This window comes from Coffea eugenioides, chromosome 6, assembly GCF_003713205.1.
Source record: "Coffea eugenioides isolate CCC68of chromosome 6, Ceug_1.0, whole genome shotgun sequence".
Taxonomy (NCBI): domain Eukaryota; kingdom Viridiplantae; phylum Streptophyta; class Magnoliopsida; order Gentianales; family Rubiaceae; genus Coffea; species Coffea eugenioides.
The window spans coordinates 1,382,731-1,401,013 of record NC_040040.1 but is presented as its reverse complement, the minus strand read 5'-3'; the positions used below and the strand labels follow the sequence as shown (position 1 = coordinate 1,401,013).

The window sequence follows — 18,283 nt, the reverse complement described above, 5'->3', positions numbered from 1 at the left end:
AAAAAAAAAGAGTATCATTAAATTGGTAGTAGATGTTTTTCTCATGTGACATTCCGGCGGTGCGTGCATCATTGATAGATAGATTCTCTTAAGAGTTGGATTAAACAACAAATCTATATGTTCTGAATTAAGTAGATAATCAGGGGAGAAATTTTCGTAATGCGGCCATCATTTCAATCAATTCAAACACAAGCAATAATATATAAGTCACGTCTTTACATCTGGAAGACGGTAGCTAGAGAGGCCCATCATCCAATAGAAGCCCGTTTAGATTTCTCATGTCATGGCCCCACCGGAGCTACAATACAACTTCCAGGCGCGTGAACATTTTTTGTAAATTTTCCAGCGTTTTTCTTAATTAGAGAGACATAACCAGGAAGAGAAAATTGAGACAATGAGACTTCAATTAAATTCACCTTCCAAGACGATAAACTTAAGGTCTAACCTCTAGCTCTTGGGTGACATTGGATTCTTAAACTTGTTGTAACTTGGAAAAGAAAATTAAGATTAAGTGTGTCTTGCAAATGAAACAAGCCTAAAATTTAATTACAAGTTTCCTGTTAGTAATTACTTCTTTAAAATTTAGTCGAGTGCCAATATAGCCGCTTTCCCAACCCTTAAATTTATCAGTCTTATCTGATTTGAAAACCATTTTCTAAGTTATAGTTTTTTTTAAAAAATTTTTTTTGGGTCCCAGAATATTATTGTTTGTCTCAATTATGTAGTTAAGGCTTAAACTAGACAGCAAATACTGGATTAATTGTGTCTCTTGGTTCTTGAAAAAATAAAAGTATTGTTGGGATATCAAGTGTGAATCAATATCCCACATCGGAAAGAGATGAGTACAATGAGAAACATATAAGTGGGAATGATCCATAGATCCAATGCCTTAAGGTTTTGGGTTGGATGTGGTGTCAAACCCATGGTTGTGATTCCCATTCTAGCTCATGTTTAAATTCTCCCTGAGTTTGGCTCTCTCAGATCCCAACAAGTGGTATCAGAGTTTCATATTGCGAAACTGGGCAATAGAGCAAAGTTCATGGTTGGATCCTAGTTAACTATTGAGATTAAGTGGATTGGTAGCTGTTACTAATTGAACGATTTAATGAGTGGTATCCTTATTTCAATGGCTTAGCAAAAAGCATTGATGGTGAAGGATAAGAAATCGAAAAGTATGGAAATACTTGACGGTGAATCTAAGCAGGTGATTCAAGGGTCAAGGAAAAGGTGGAATCCAATGCTGATTTTGGACGTGAATCGGTGGAGAATTTCTCACACCTCCAACGGTTGATACTTCATCCCGGTGGAGTCTTGGAAACCACATGTGGCGAGACAGTCCTAAGGATGGGAAGAAGTATGGTGATTTTACCACTTGGTTGCCTCAATGGTTAGGGTTAGAGCTCATAGAAGGGGATACCGGATTACAAGTGGTGGTGAGAAAAAATCCTGTAAAGAGAGACGGTGAATTGAGGCACCTTCTCGCGAGTCAATAGGAGGTTAGATTCGGGGCAACTATACATGTTCATTTGCCGATTGAATCAATTTGGTGTCAGGACTGTATTGATTCGGATGTGTAGTTTGGTACCATATTATTTGGTAGTTGAAGGCAAATGGTTGCTAAAAGAAATTTTAGCCAATGTGGAGATTTGTTAGGAAATTGGCTTAATTTCTTTTAGTTAAGTTTCTTATTTGGTGTGGAAAGTAACTAATTTCCTAATTGGTTTTAGTTACTTGAAGTAGTAGTCAAGTAAATCCCTATTTAGCTAGATACTATTTTCTACTCTATATGAGTTTAGGAAATAGTATTGGTTTCCAATTACTATTTGATTTTTTGACAGTAATGTTCTCTATAAATAGGTGGGTTGACATATTACAAGATACACACAAAGGGACACATAAGGAGACACAAGGGGCACCATGTAGTCTTATACATGGGGTGTGAGAGAGGGTTCTTGGGAGATGAGAGACAGTATACAAAAGTTGGACTTGGGTTCAAGTTGTATTCTTGTATAGGATTTTCCTCTCATAATAAAGAACATGTTTTCTCTCCGTGGATGTAGACTCAATGGTGGAGTCGAACCACGTTAAATATTGTGTGTCGTCTATCTTTCATGCTTGTGGTTTGTTCCTCATTAAATTGTTGTGTACTTGATATTTTAATAGTTATTTATTCCGCGCTTGGATCCTAACAAGTGGTATCAAAACCGATGGTTCGGCTGGGCAGTGACTCCAGGGTAAAAAATCAATGGGAGTGGTAAGGCGTGGCTTGAAAAAGAGCGGGGGAAAAAAAAATCATGCAGACCTGCAGTGAGGCAAGGGCATGTGGGCTCTTGAGCAAGAATCGTACACTCCAAATTGAAGTGGGCTTGATGGAGTGGATGGGTTAGGGAGAGAGGTCCGATGTGGAAGAGATTCACAATTGAGGGGGAGATTGTTGGGATATCAAGTGTGAATCAATATCCCACATCGGAAAGAGATGAGTAGAATGAGGAACATATAAGTGGGAATGATTCATAGATCCAATGCCTTAAGGTTTTGGGTTGGATGTGGTGTCAAACCCATGATTGTTGTTCCCATTCTAGTTCATGTTTAAATTTTCCCCGAGTTTGGCTCTCTCAGAGCCCAACAAGTATCAGAACTATTTTTTTTTCTTGGCTGTTGTTTTATTTCCAAAGAAACAAATATATGATAGAACTCGAAGTTACTTGAACAAGAAGTTAATAAAAAAAAAAAAAGAAGAAGAAGGAAAGAAATATTACTACTAATTACCTGAAAGTCTGGAATTTTTCTTCATTCATGAAAAATACTTTCTGGAATTATCAGAGTGGCACCACTACTACTAAACCAACTCATCGTGATCACCATTTTGCCCAGTCAAGACTTCTTCTCAAATGTCGAAAACCCGCTCGTAGTCCATTGCTGGGCCTATTCCTTAATTAGACGAGGGGGTAGCCCCCATGCATGCATGCCTGCCTGCCTGGAGGCAATCATTTGCTTGACACAGATTAATTGCAGACTACAATTGCTTGTGGTGGTGGTGTCCGTTCCGTTCCTCCTCCAGCTGCTAATAACAAGGCACTTTTGTGCTGGATCAAGAATTGTACTTGTTATTAGACCTTTCTCCTGTCTTCCTTTAAAAGCGAAAATCAAGGGCTATTCAAGACTCGCATTGCTGCCTTCGTACGTTACTCTTTTTTCTTTTTTTTTTTTGGTCCTCCGTCACTTTCCTTTTTTCGATCAAACCTAATTCAGTGTTTAAAATTTTTGGGCTATGAAGAGTAACAAAATCTGTAACTTTAAAAAATTGTATTGTCTGGGGTGTTACTAACTTACTACTATAACTCATCAGATTGAATACTAGTATGTATGTAACTGTAGAGAATAATTAGGAATTTATGAACGCTTGTATCAGAGCTTCATATCAAACCAAAACATCCGTTTATGTTTGGACACTCCCATCCATTACTGATACACATCAAAAGAAAATAAAGTCGTAAAAAAGATTGGACACCTCCTCGAAATTACAGTTACTGAGGGGTCCTCTAAACAGGCACTTACGTACGGGTAATCAGTAATGGAATGGAACCCTACCATTCAAATCCTTGCTTTGAAACATTTCTAACATATCTCCCATCACCACTCTTTACTGATGCATTTCCGGGAAAGAAGTCATAACCACCCGGCTCATGGTACCCAATATTCTCAACAGCTCCAACAGTTTTGAACAATCGCCTTCTGTTGATCTCCTCCACGAGGGATCGGTGCAGCAATTGGCTCCGAATATCTACTAGCGATCGAACCCTTGGCATCCCTAGATTGCGATCATCATCGGTGCAATATTTGCTCATGTTGTTTTGATCAGGACAGAACCTTGTTGTCCATTTGCTGCTGCCAGTAGTAGTAGTAGTAGTGCCCATGAATATTTGTGGCTCTCCAATTTTGGAACTGAATGTGGAACCATTCATTTCGCGGTCTGAGAAATAATACAAGTTGGAGAGTTTGTTCGAGTTGAAAGAGCTTTGAGAACTACTGGCATCATCATAGTTACTCAAGTCCTCTGCACCCACAGGGCCACATACATTGCAGTTACTATCGATGAAATGAATTTGGAGGATAACATTAATACATATAAGAATAATAATAATAGTGATCATGAAGATTTTCAACATTTATATATATATATATATATATATATATATGTATGCATGTATGCATGTATGTATGTACATAGACACACACACACATTACCTTGAATCCAGTCAGGGAGGCCAGAAGGGAAAAGACCAGGGAGAGATGCCTGGGAGGAAGAATGTTGGGAGGAAAGAGAATAAAATGGTGGGAGCGTGCTGTGGTGGTCGTCGTCATCCTCTTGGTCATATCTGAAAGAATGCTGCCGCTGCTGATGGAAACCCCGTGGGCATCCCTTCCAGGACGGAATCAAAGCGGAGATCTCCTCGTCAATCATCTCAGCAATCTCAATTGGTTTCCAATCTGTTATCTCTAATTCCTTTACCATCTCTCCTGCTACATCCATTGCCGTGTCGCTGGAAATATCGAATGGGAAGTATATGTTTCTAGCTTGACCTACGTCAGACATTGGACATCTCCAGCATTCTTAGAATGTCGCAAGAATTAAATCATAAATACATATATGCTTCAATTTTCTAAAGCTTCTAACCACATGATTCAGCCCCCATTAAAAATGTTTTTTTTCTCTTATTCCTATGCCTGCTGATGAATCTCAAGTAGTACGTCAATTTGAAGGCGAGAAATGAAAGCGGGATTGAGTGATTGATTACCATCCTTGTCAGAGATTTGTACTTTGAGAAAGATGCTGTCATCTTTTGGGTTCAAGGTCCCAGTAATCGTCATGTTGGTGCTCCTTTTCTGATCACAAAAAGTCGATGGCATTTGCAGCACCACTTCTCGTCTGCGTGGACTACAGGGCATCAAACACGGTATTCCTGTGATCTCCAGCAGCTCGTCTTCTCGATCATAAGCAAGAAATGGATCTCTCAAGAGTTCAAGTGCAGATGGCCTTTTGGAAGCCGTCTCCAAGCATTTCCCTATGAACCTCCGGGCTTCGGGATCATGAATCCGGTAGAATGCACCTGGAAGCTTTCCCTTTTAAATTTGGATCGTTCGTGTTAAAAGGTAAAGACAGCGAGCACGTTAACGAGGGTCAGATTCGGTTTCCAGTGATCAGCTTATTAATTACTATAATGGGATGCGGTACGGGAAAAACACGAACATATTAATTCTTGTGGAGCCAATCCAAAACTTACCGAAGTGACTTTCTTATATATTTGAGCTGGATTGGAGCACTCGCTGTAGGGATACTCAGAAGTGAGCATCTCCAACATGCACATCCCAAACGAGTAGACGTCCACTAGCTCGTCGTAATCTTCTTCGTATAATTCAGGTGCCATGAACTCGGGTGTACCTGATCATCACACGCATTTATATACATATATGGCGTTTTGATAATCACCAGGTTTAGTATACTATTATCAAAGAGGAGATTAAAGAAAATTTTGCCTATGACGCTGTGCGCGTGATGGGAGCCTCGAAGTATGGCTGCCAACCCAAGATCACCAATCTTGACCTGGCCAAGATGGCCGTTGACGAAGATGTTGTCGCATTTGAGATCTCTATGGATCACCGGGGGATCATGACCATGCAGATAAGCAAGGCCTTCCAGGATTTGGCGACCCCAGTTCTTTACTGCTTGCATGTTTACTCGCTTGTGCTTGTGTCTGTACCTGTACAAAATTAATATCAACCCCCAGATCGATCCAATTAAGTCGGTTCTTTTAAGTGTACGGACTGCTACCAGTAGACATAATTGGAACTGAAGATAATGAAATATAGCTGCCCCAAAATTTGACCAATTCCAAAGTTACAATCTCAGAATCAGCCTATTAATTTGAAGTACTAGATAGAGCAGATTTGATACAAGTACTAGAGCAGATTTGAAGTACATATTTTAACAAAACAACACCAGTATAGATAGAGAAATATATATATATATATATATACATGTATACAATTTTGTTGGCCAGATTTTGATTGGGAAAATATGAAGAATAAATTGAAGCCAGCAAGTTAACCAAGGAGGAAATAGAATTTAATTAGGTTTAGGTGGGGTGGAGTGGAGGAGAGGAAATTAAATTACTCTCTGAGGGAGCCAGAGGTAAACATTTCGGTGATGAAGTTGAAAGTTCTGCGGTGAACATCGATCCAAGAAGCGTGGAATCGCATGATGGAAGGGTGATCCAGATTCTTGAGGAGGTGTACTTCGGAATAAAGCCGCTGCAGCTCTTGAGGTGACCTGAAGACGTCGTTGAGCTTCACCTGGTTCCAAGCCACCTCCATTCCCAGGGCCTCATCGAATGCTCTGTACACCGTTTTCATGGCTCCTTTACCCAGAATTTCTCTAAACTGCATGCCAATCATACATCCAACAAACATCAATTTATCCATCTAATTAGCAATCAATTATGCCATCTATCACTACTGGCGGCCTCGGCCTCGCTAATAATCCGGGCATACTTTCATATATACATAGGAAATTCTTTGGAAACTGTAAAAGCATGCATGGGGCATGTACGTATGTGCTGCTGCTAATAAAGTGGAAGAAATGAATGATACCCTTCCAATTCAGATTCCAGTGTGCAAGTAAGAAGCATCAGCATTCACCAGAGCAAAAATTAAAACGAAAGCGCTTAAATAGTGACCATGGAACTGAAATCAGATTACTTACGCGACCATATCGTCCGGTGCCGGATGGATCCACTTCTGCGTACGCGGCAGGCGACTGGGCATCAAGAATTGGTGGTTCCACCAACCGTGACTTGAGCATGGTTATTAGACTAGATAACAGTACAAAGGATCAATCTTCTAATGTTATTGGGAATCTGTACGTATAGTAGGTTGCAATCTAGAGTACGTCGTAATTTGAAATATTGACAGATGCTTTGCCTTTTTTTTGTTTTTTTGGGAAAAGAAAGGCAGGCGGGTGCTAGATGATCCGTGGTTTTCCTTCGTGATTTTCATAAGAGAAGACGCCAAACAGCAGCCAAAACAGCCTGGAGTAATCAATTCTCAGCATAATCCAAGCCATACCTACCACTCGATCTCGTGAAAACTCGTATTCCTGACAGAACATTTGCCCGCTGGCTTGCCTTCTGGGGAGCGAGATACGTGTATATCTAAGAAATAATCAGAAAGTTCAAAAGAAAAGGAGGGGCAATGATCAGCTGAGTGCAACACACTGTTACAGGTGGGATCGAACGCAACGGGGGGTCCGGACAGGGAGAACAGATGTTACTAGTATGTTGGTGCACTAGCAATAATAATTAGTTGGACGATGGATGCCTTCTCGATCGATCTCTTGAGCAGTTGAGTATACCTCCCGGCGCCGCCGGTCTTGAAAATCTTGATTGTAGAAGTAGACTTTAAGAATGGATAGAGTACTTGTAGGTGGATGTTTGTTAAACAGATCGACAAGAGGAGAGACTGAAAGCTCAATTTCGCTTAAAAACTGAAATGATCGGCAGTGGAGCTTTGGCAAGAAAAAGGGCTAGTATTATTATTATCACTAGTTCTGAATTTGAAAAATCTGTGGCCACGTTTTGGTAGCACCATTTGTGGTTTTGGGTAGCAGAGCAGTTCGGGGGACCGAGATGATCGCCTAAAGCTCAAGAAAGAATCTAAGTAACAGGAGGCAAAGTTAATGGGAGGCCCGAGACGACGAAGAGTTCTGTTTATCTTTTTTTTTTTTTTTTTTCAATCAGGCTGCGGATGGTCTCAGCTGGTCGATCTATATAACTCAAGAGACTTGCACTTGGAGTGGTAGAAACTATTTTTGCCACCATCATCATCTATCCGCCATCATGCGTTGGACTTTTTTGATAGTAGTAGAAGTACTGCTAACGCCAATATCCTTCTCTTTTCAATTTGGGCTCTGAATGTGACTTTATAGTTTTATACTTGTACAACTACCGGCTACCGCACACCCACAACTCGTTCGACTTGGTTTGAAAACTCCATTTATATTTCCTAAACACCCAAGATGGTCAACTGGGCATTAGAACACGTCTCGCGAGCTCGTCTTCTCAATCAAGCTAAAGGATAATAGAGGAGATGCATTTTATAATCTGAAGTTCCTGCGGCCGCTGGACGCTGCCTGTTGGCTTAATTCCATCTCTCAGGTGGAGTTAGTATCATTTACTTGAATGAATTAGATCATTAGTTACCCTTTGGGTTATTAGTACGGGCTGAATTAGAGGCCTCAGCTAATTAACTAACAGCAGTTTGGCTAATGGGTGGCTATTGGGCATTCAATTAGATGAGATAATTAAGAAGGGGCGCTGGGGTTCATGTGTTAGTTTTTCAGAAAAGCTTTGTTAATTCAGGAAAGCGTCATAATTCAAGGAAAGTCCAGGATCCAGTTATTTAGAAAGAAATGTTTTGTTAACTAAGAAAAATATAAGTCTGTGAGTTCGTGTGTTCATTTTGCAGAAAAGTTTTGCCGCCGTCGGAAAAATTCACTAACTAAAAAGTGTTATCAAAACCCTGCAATTATATAATCAATTATAAAAAATGCCATGGCCTACGCTTGGATGGTGCTGTTTTTAATAAGTCGTTGGCTTCTAATCTAATGACGACCGCACGCTCCCTTAGGCCTCAACCACTTCAGATTAATTTTTAATGATGGAGTATCATCAAGTCGTTTACTTGAAAGGATGTAGTCTCCATCTGGGCATCCATTGAAGGTTAATTGCTTGAAAGGAAGGATGGTCAGATTTTGACCGGGAAAATATGAAGGATGAGGACGACCATTTCGGTTATGTCGAGAAAATTTCTCCGACGACGCACGTTAAACTGGCATCCATGAATATGATCATCCACCTACAAAAGCAAAATAACTGACGTCTTAATTAATTACAACAAGAATCGGTTGATCTTGTTTCTTGTTGGTCGGTAGTGAATTCTAACAACTTTTAGTATTCATGACTGAAGCCAAGTTCATACCAATAATCCCACTGAATTAAGATCAGTTTAAATATCAATTAATGTGTTTTTTCATATTCTTAGGACGTTTGGTAAAATTGAAAATTAAAATCTGAAATTTAAGTAATAGGGTCTTTAATTTGCTGAAATTAATGTTAAATCTAATCACTTTTTTAAGCAGGAAAGGGTGGGAGTCTTAGTTTGCTAAAATTCAATTACTTGGATTCAAGTTAAATCTTATTGGTTTTTTTATTTTTAAGCAGGGAGGGAGCGGTGGAATGCTATGGTACGGAGGAAGGGGGAATATGAATCCAAAATCTCTAAATTTTGAGGCTTCAATTTTAGCCATTAAACCAAAAACTCTTCACCAATATTATTAATAACCAACTTATTTCAACCTCCAATCAAAATACTTCATTGTCCCCAAATCATTGTCGCCACCTGACTTAACTAATACGAACATTAGTTAGGTAATGGTGATCCTTGATTTTTGACTCACAAACCCTCTCATCTTTTCTCTTCTCCCCTTGTAAGCTTGGAGAGTCTCCATTTAGATTTAAAAAAAAATACTTTATTCATGTACATTATATTGCTAATATTAATATTATGTTTTACTATTGTATTTCAAGTATTACTACTTAAGAAATTTGTAGTAAAACAAAAATTTTGTTTTACTACAAACATGCAGCAGAAAATCAGTACTTACCTTTTTGATGTGCTCAACCAAAGGGAAAATATAAAATGAGCTTTAAGAGGTAGAGATGTCTTGCAGTTTCTAAATATTTCTGCCATTCCCAACTAGAAAATATGGAACTAAAACCTCGTTATGACGTCATATTTCACGATGTCAAACGTCATGATTAGTCACAAAAGAGCCAAAGCTGTGCTGGGCGAAAACAAAACCTGAATCAAAAGTATAGTTGGATGAAATAATTCTCAGAATCTACAAACCACCTTTTAAGAAAATTGACTTTCTAAATCACCCCCCAAATAGCAACTAGCCACAGATGCTGCATAGCTCGGGCTCCTCTAATAATTTATCCTTACTGTGGTAACAATTTGACCCCATTCAGACGGACAACGGTGGAAAATCATCCTCATCCTTCAATTGGTATGATAACTCGACTGAAACCCTACAAGTCCAACAACAGGAGATTTTTCAATAATTCCAGCAATGTCCACAAACCTGTGAAACCAGTAAAATAGGAGATTTCTCGTACCTATCACGCTCTGTCTGTAACACAGGTTTCAACTTGCGCATCTCCTTAGTTGGTGATAGAGGGCCGGAATTTTCTGATGAACTAAGACATCTCTGTTGGTGATGCCCGCTTCTGTCCAGCTGATGCACTTCAACTGGTACATGCCCAACTGACCCAATTTCGAAACCACCCTCAGATTGCATGATTAGACCATTAACATTAAGATGTCCTTTTCCGCGAGGGGAATACGACTGATGAATATTTGAAGGCCCAACCTTGGCACCACTTTGGTCAACTGAGACTGGATTTTTTGAAAGATCACGACTACTTTGATCAACCATATTAGTCTCCATAAACATCAGGTTCCTCCCATTGTTGCACGGGGACCTTGGCAATGCCTGATTCCTTCCTTTCCCTGCCAAAGGCCTATAACCTTGAGGGAGTCGATTCTGCAGAGATTGCAAATGGAATCCTTTATTGGACACTGAAAATCACCACTGAGAATGACAAAAAAGAAATGGGTACGGTGATATTGAATTGCTCCTGCTGAGGACTTCAAGCTTACAGATTATGATAATTTAAGTCAGCAAACAAATTTCAAATGCCAAATGCACCAGCAGTAAAATACAGACATACCATATTCGGAAAGTATGTTCCGGTTCCTCGTGGTTTTGGCATGTCTTCCAAGCCAAAAGCCATACCAGGAGTCAAGAGCGGATTTACTGTGCAGAATGGAGGATTTAGGATAACACCATTCACGCTCTTATGAGAGAAACTATTCTGCTTGAATTGTGAAGGGTGCTGGACAGCATCCCATGAATTATTCCACTGAAATATAGAGGGCGGTGGTGGGGACACAGTTAGAGCTGGTGTACTCGAAGCATATTCATAACACCAACGTCCATAATGCAAACAGTTCAAGTGACTGTCCAAATCCCCATTAAGTTCTGACAAAGAGCTAAAAGATTCAGCAATACTCGCACTTTCTGAGGCCAAATCCCTTGTAACATGTTGCAAATTTTCAGGACTCAGAGCCTCTTTTGATGCTAGATGGATAGTAGCTGGATCCTCATCTACACTGACAATGAAATTTTCTTCTAGGCCACACTGATTATTAGCTCCATCAGGTCCGTGTGATACTCCAGGGCAAGCCTTATTTTTACAGTTTTCTATCTTTTCCCAATCTGAACTTCCATTTCCCCTTCCCCCATTAGTCAATATGGAGCTAGAACAAAAAAGACGAGGTGAATGACGAGGTGTACCCGCTGGAGACACACTCTTCCGATCAATTAGCTCAGAAATTTGAGGTAAAGTATTTGAAACTTTGAGGCAATCAACTCTATAGGTAGCAAGGTCCTTTGCATCCCCCGAGATTCGGTGATCCAGAGCATTCCCAACTGCAGGAGAGTCGCAAAAGTTGGAGGGAAGTACTTCAATGATGCCCTCTTCCTCTCCATTTTCTCTGCCACACGTGGTCTCCAGCCCAGATAACTTCAGGCCATTGACTCTGTCATGACATGATCCATTTGTATCTGATGTAGGTTTCACAATAACCCTCTCCACTGCACATGGATCATTCTCTGAAATGGATAATGTGCTACTATAACCGTTATACCTATAATTACAACGAGGACCTTGAACATCAGGTCTCTCTCCACTTCCATGTCTATCCAAAGTGTTGAAGAAAAATTTACAAAGCCCTTCAGCAATGTCATCTTCTGGTTGCAGAAGTATTCGCCCAAGTTTCCTAGCTCCATAAGTGAAAGCACTCCGTATCCGGTAGAAATTTCCTATATGAAGCAGGTAATTAGTTGGTTTCTACACAAAGAACCAAATAATTATCAAGGTATTCCTGTAAAATCTCAACCCAATGTTATTAATCAACTAGAATGGTAGCATTAATGTTTCCCGACAAGTAGACGTAAAAAGCCTATACATCTGTGTCATGATAAGAGTAACTAATAATGGCTTTATACCTTTGCTGACACTTCTACCAAGATTATTGTTTTCCTTAAGGGGGTCAACAATATTAAGATGCTTTGGTTGAAATACACGTAAATTTGAGTCAGCTCCTCTTGAAGGTACTGAGAACATATCAGTACAGTATCTAAGAAAATCACTGCTGAGAAGTAAATCACAGCCACCATTTTCTGGTGCTTCCACTGAAAAGAGAAACAACCCACTTTGGTTAAACAGAGAAAAACAATACAGAGCAGCCAATAACAAATGTGATTGCTTACCTACGAGTTCTGGCAATGAGGATAAGCGGACAGGACCGGCCAAACTGATGCAATAATTTTCCCAATCAAACTTGCTAAAGTAGTCCAAGAACTTGAATAAAACCTAGAAAATCAGCAGTCCCAAATTCCAACATGAGGTTAATTTGATGTCAAACATAATCTTAACCACCATTTAACAGCATAAAGGAGCACTCACTGCTAAGGGACCATTAAATGTTGAATGGAAGAGATGGAAGATATACAAGACCAGCGTCTCCAAAGCATATGTGGAAATCAAGCCATGATGAGCACCAAGAATCCGACTTTCATAATAGCACCATGCTTTTATTAGTATAATGCTACGTTTAAAGAGATGCTCTTTGCCAATAACTGAATCAACCTAAGGAAGAAATAGACATAAAATTAAAATATAAAAAGCAACATTCGAACCTGTAAGTTGCAAAAAAAAAAAAAAGTTCATCATAAGAAGGGAATTAAAAGAATATCATCTAATATTTTAGATCAAGTATTCATTGAGATCTCATGGAAGCCAAATATTTCTGAAACCAAGTAGTATCATCATAGGCCTTGAACTGTGAAATGATCTTTCCACAATATCTCTTGGATTTTTTATAAAGTTTAATAACATTATCAAGTTAGCCTATCTTCCTTTCCCAAAACTAAAAATCACAGGACTTGTAATATGACAACATATAAAACATTTAAATTAAATCTTTAGAGAATTAAACATTCATAAAAATCATTCCCCAAGTTCAAATGCTTTGCACAAATTCCTAATGCTCCATCCACTTCCCTTTAAATTACCACATTAATTAAAGAACCCCCAGTACACAGGTTTATCAAGTAGATTCTTTCAAGAATAAAGTAATCAATATTGGAAGGTAACAATTCAATGATTATCCCACTGGAAACAAATGAGTTTAAAGAGAAATTCACCAGCTCAAGAAAGCACAAGGTACAAAGGCCGCCAATTTGATTAAAGGAAATATCAACTACAATATTCTGCACAATGCATTTTACAAGCTTAACCTGCCACAAGAAAAGGAAAGCATTAATAACACACCAGATTAGTACACACTGTTCAAACCTAAGCAGTTAAAACTTTCAAAAGGTTTGCTGCTGAGGATAGAGACAACTTTAAAATATGATTTTCTTGTGAAATTTCTTCTTCAAGGTAAAACTTCCAAAGCTTTTAATGGTAAATAACTTTCAAAGCTTTTACTTATTCACCCAAAAAGTCGTGCTAAAAACAAGTCATAAAAAGTAAGTAGAGGTCAAGCTAAAACTTTTTCACACATAAACTATTATCACACATCATACCAAGAAAATATCATGAAATCGACAAAGAAAGGTGTTAACCTCAGCACGAATAAGTTGGATGTCCTTCACTACAAAATCTGCAGACTTATTTTGATCTTCTCCTTCAAGAACGGAGACCATATCATCAACCAAAATATCATCAGCATTTGTACCACCAAATGCAGTTAAATCAATATCTCCATCAGGAAGATAAGTTTTTAATGGTACAGACCCATAAGGAAATACCTACGCAAAGTTCATATAAGAAATATTAAGAAAAGAATTGCACCACTAAAATGAGGGTAAGAATTGCAGCCAGCATGGCAACATGAAAAAAATGAAAAGATCTGATTTCAATCAATAAAACAACCGCGTCCCACGATATGAACATTTAAGTATAATAGCAGTAATAGCAGTGGTCATCCAATAAATTACTCTTCAGAAAGGGAAATGAAAATACTCACCAATTTAAATTCTTCTAGACAAACTGTGCTACTCATGTTTTACTTCTATCATAAAAAAGATTGAACCTAATTGAGTCAATCAACAAAGCAATTGAACTCGAGATCAACTGTAAATATTTGAGCTTGTAATCTACTTGAGCTCAACTAGAGCCCAATATTTCAAGCTCAGCTCTAGCCCAGTTAGGGGAAATAAAGCTCTTGGCATAAACTCGAAACCTAACTTGACTATCCTGCACATCATCCAGTGCCTTGATTTTAACTCCTAAGGCAGTATGAGGTCAGAACTGCTACTTATATTCATTTGAAAAATTAAATAAACAAAAAAGACAAAAAACAATTAAAAGAAAAACAAGGCTGACCAAAAAAAATGAAGTTTACTATATCAGGTCATATTAGTAAACCAATAGCACATGAGGCATCAAATTTTAAGCATTGTGCTTCATGATCAGTCTCCCATAAATAGTTGGAGTGAGCTTTCTCACTATATAATCACTGAAGGACCAAGGAGGATGGAGCAAAAGGAATAACAATAAAACCTATAGAATTTCCGGCAGTAAATTGGCATCTCATAGCAATGTAATGCTGATTTATAACTCAGACAAACAGTGTCTCCCCTTTAGTTTTTTTTAAGCTCTATAAATTCACAATTCTTATCTTTAGCACCATTTGGCCACCCAACCATTTCAAGCGTCATAATAGAAAGGCCACAAACATTGGGCATAAGTGTAGTTTAATGAGGCAACAATGACATGCATGAGAATCTCAATGCAGCACAAGCTGAGAGGACTGTCCCACCAGTACAAGTGAAAAAATTATATACTAGAATATATATAAAGATTTCGAAGTTGAAAATGCTACATTGCAACAACACATATAGTTAAAACAAGAAAGGGTACATGCCACAATTCAGGGCCAGTTATGGTCAAAACAGCATAATTCAGGGCCAGTTGAATGTCCATGGGCCTATAAATGAAATCCTTGAACAATATTATGTCATACACTTTTCTTTAAAATGCATATTCAAATAAAAGATGTAATTTGACAATTGATAAATGAGAAATCTTCACAAAGCATAACTTCCAGCAAATCGTGTACGCATCTAAGAGATTACTATAGCTCATCTATTCATCCTGCTGTAAGCCAAATACAAGAGAAAACTGCATTCTATCCAATGTAAACTACTTCTCTCGAGGATGTATCATTTGTCAGGACTGTGATTTAAAAGACTTCTATCATTACCAAAAGCAAGGTCAAACATTCTCAAAGTGGCGCAACGTGCGGTAGGTTGTCAGCTTCAGACGAAAAACAGAAAAGCTCTCTACCGAGAATGACCCAAAAAATTCTTAACCTTTTCTTCCCATTCACCGACCATTCCTAGCAGTTAGCTTTTTTGCAAGCTCATTGAACTACGGTCTCAATTCTAGTATTTGAGTAATTGCCTTGACTATCAAAATTTTAAATGCGAGGGTTAAAATAGAAATAAAGGATATAACTGCAAAGTTTTAAAATTTCTTGGTTCAAGAAAGCTTTGAAGTGTACCAGGCAAATGTCCTTCTCAAGTACATAGGAATAAGGTTGGTGTGCCAGAAACATACCTTTTGCATGATTTTGCCCAATGATGAAACCCCAAAAAAAAAAAAGAGAGTGATATACGATAATTAATATGAAAACTCAAGAATCTAACGAGCACAGGTACTCAGGAGACTATGTGCACATGAAGAGATAGTGGCCTTAATGAGCTGGAGAAAGATGTAACCAGAAGGGGAAAAAGGTCATATGTGAAGGCATCCAGCAAAGTGTTCTATTCTCCTCTCGCCAATGAAACATTTAAGAATGAGATATACTGGTCAGAGAAAATTAAAAAAAGCCAGGTAATTCAAAGTGGCATTCAAGTTTAGTCTCAATGTTGACACCACAAGGTGGACATTTAAAATCATGACTCAAAAGCAGTAGCTCTCCACATAGGAAAACCTTGGTTACAGGGAGAGTAATGCCTGCCCATCAGTCCCTTCACGCAGCAATGGATGCAACAAAAACCAGGATAACTACCCAACTTACTACCAATTCAATTTCCAACCCTTTCACAGGAAAATTAATTATCCCGCGTGTCAGGTCAAGAAACTAACTTCTGAACAATAGCTGGAAGATAAAAGAACCAAAGATATTCACCATTAAGTAAAATGCACATAGTTGATCTTAACATATTCAAGATTGTCCTAAAACAATGACTAGGGGAAAAAAGGAGGAGAAAATAAAAGAACAAAAGAAGAAAATTAATAAACTGACCTCACAACCAAGACATTTTCTAATCAAGCTCTGAACATAATCTATGACCTCTCTCCTTCTCTCCTCGGAGACGGCAGTGGGCTGAACCTTAGAGATAATGTTTTGGGTGGCTTTCTCAGCTCTGACCCAACGCCTCGCAGAAATGGACAAGGGGTTCGGATCGGACGATGGTATAATTGATGTCGACGGCGAGGGCACCGGTCTCTCTTCCTCTTCCCCTCCTCCGGCTGCTGCTGTTGATGATGATGATCCGCCGCCAGTAGGTGGCCGCCGAAGATCGCCCATCAAATTACTATTATTGGATTGCACTTAATTTGGAATCGAACCCAAAATATGGTAGTTACTAGTATTGCACTTTACTCTATAATTAAACCCAAAATACACTAGTATGTGAAATATCAGAAGATCAAAATTAACAACAATAATCAGACTTGATCCAACATGGGTTTGCTCAAACGGGGTGGGTATTGAAAAAAAACTAAAATCAAGCCTAAGCCAAGTGAGAAAAAGGAAAACTTTAAACAAAAAAAAAGGGCAAAAAAAATAACAGAGGGCGAAAAAAAGAGAGATAGTATGCCAACTTTTGTGCCTGTCTATCTGCTCGTTTTTTGTTGTTTGATGGAAGTTTTTTTTTTCTTTTTTCACTTGACCCTAAGGAAAAAAATGTTTTGAGGGAAGTGAACAAACATCCAAAGTAGAACAATAGATGAGAGGTTTTTTTTTTTTTAAAGCATAAGTGAAAGATCTCAAAATTCAAGAGTTCTCACTTATATTCCTTTTTACCGTGCCATCCAACCCATCATTCCCCCAAGTAGGATATTTTTTTTTGTGCCAAAATTGAATATACTTACTAGCAGAATAGATTTGTTTTAAAAGTAATGTTCGAACAATGGTGGTCGGTTCTCTTTATGTGGTACCCTATGTTTTTGAGATTTTTTCAAAAATTATATTATAGTATTGTATCTCAAAAATTTTTCACCGTTATTATATCTTGGCATGATTTTAAAATTTAAAATTTTATTATGATAATTTTTTTAAAAATTTGTTGAATTCCCCTACCACAACCACTCACTATCTCCTTTATCGATCGTACCATGTCTTCTTCTTTTTTTCCCCTCTTCCTCCCATTCTTTCTCTTCCTTTTCCTCTTTCTCTTTCTCTCCTCCTCTCCCTTCCCTTCTCTTCTGCCACAACCACCCACCGCTATCAAATGAGGGAAGTAAGATGAAAAGAGATGAGGGAGGGAGGAGAGGATGAAAAGAGAGGAGAAAGGGGGGATACAATGGTTAGGGAAGGAATAAAGGAAAAGGGTAGTAGTAGTAGGTAGTAGGTGGTGGAAGAAAAAATAGATAGTAGAGTCTTTTTTTTTTTGGTAATTTTGTTAGGTGTATTTGAGATTATATTTGGAATGTTTTTAATGTGTTTTTAGAGTATATTACTGCAATACGGTACATTAAAAACTATATTTGAAAAAAAACTCGTAAGCCAAACAAACTTTTGTTTTAGCAAAGTTAATAGCTTGATTGGCACTCAAGTTTTTTGTCGTGTTTTTAATAGATGAGTTTTTTTTTTTTTTACAATTTTGTTTACCGTAACTCTCTAAAAATATTTCAAAATTTCCAATATACACATTCTATAATATCAAAAAACACATAAGTTTTTCTTTCTTTTTCTTTTTTTTTTCTTCCTCCTTCCCTACCACTATTGGTTGGCATTTTGCCCGTGTTGGCACCCTCTTTTTTTTTTGCTTTCCTTTTCTCTTCTTGCTCCTCCTCCTCCG

The 18,283-nt window shown here is 38.3% G+C and overlaps 1 protein-coding gene across 1 annotated transcript; it reads right to left on the bottom strand.

The window, feature by feature from the left end:
* Positions 1-3,457: 3,457 nt before the first annotated feature.
* Positions 3,458-17,084, bottom strand: LOC113775737. The gene is made up of 14 exons (XM_027320731.1): positions 16,504-17,084; positions 13,814-13,999; positions 13,391-13,483; positions 12,651-12,833; positions 12,455-12,557; positions 12,191-12,376; positions 11,505-12,004; positions 6,764-6,802; positions 6,176-6,441; positions 5,539-5,762; positions 5,286-5,443; positions 4,800-5,124; positions 4,249-4,584; positions 3,458-4,057 (listed from the first exon to the last, which is right to left on the bottom strand). Exons 1-14 carry the CDS (start codon positions 16,786-16,788, stop codon positions 3,588-3,590), a joined length of 3,354 nt encoding a protein of 1,117 aa, XP_027176532.1. The 5' UTR covers positions 16,789-17,084; the 3' UTR covers positions 3,458-3,587.
* Between the last annotated feature and the right edge of the window lie 1,199 nt (positions 17,085-18,283).

Excerpts from the sequence above, each read along its gene's own strand:
- LOC113775737 (XM_027320731.1), bottom strand. The coding sequence starts at position 16,788 with ATGGGCGATCTTCGGCGGCCACCTACTGGCGGCGGATCATCATCATCA. Across the intron at positions 12,005-12,190 it reads TGGTAGAAGTGTCAGCAAAG|GAAATTTCTACCGGATACGG; the intron begins GTATAAAGCCAT and ends TGCTTCATATAG. Across the intron at positions 4,058-4,248 it reads CCTCCCTGACTGGATTCAAG|AGGACTTGAGTAACTATGAT; the intron begins GTAATGTGTGTG and ends CTGTGGGTGCAG.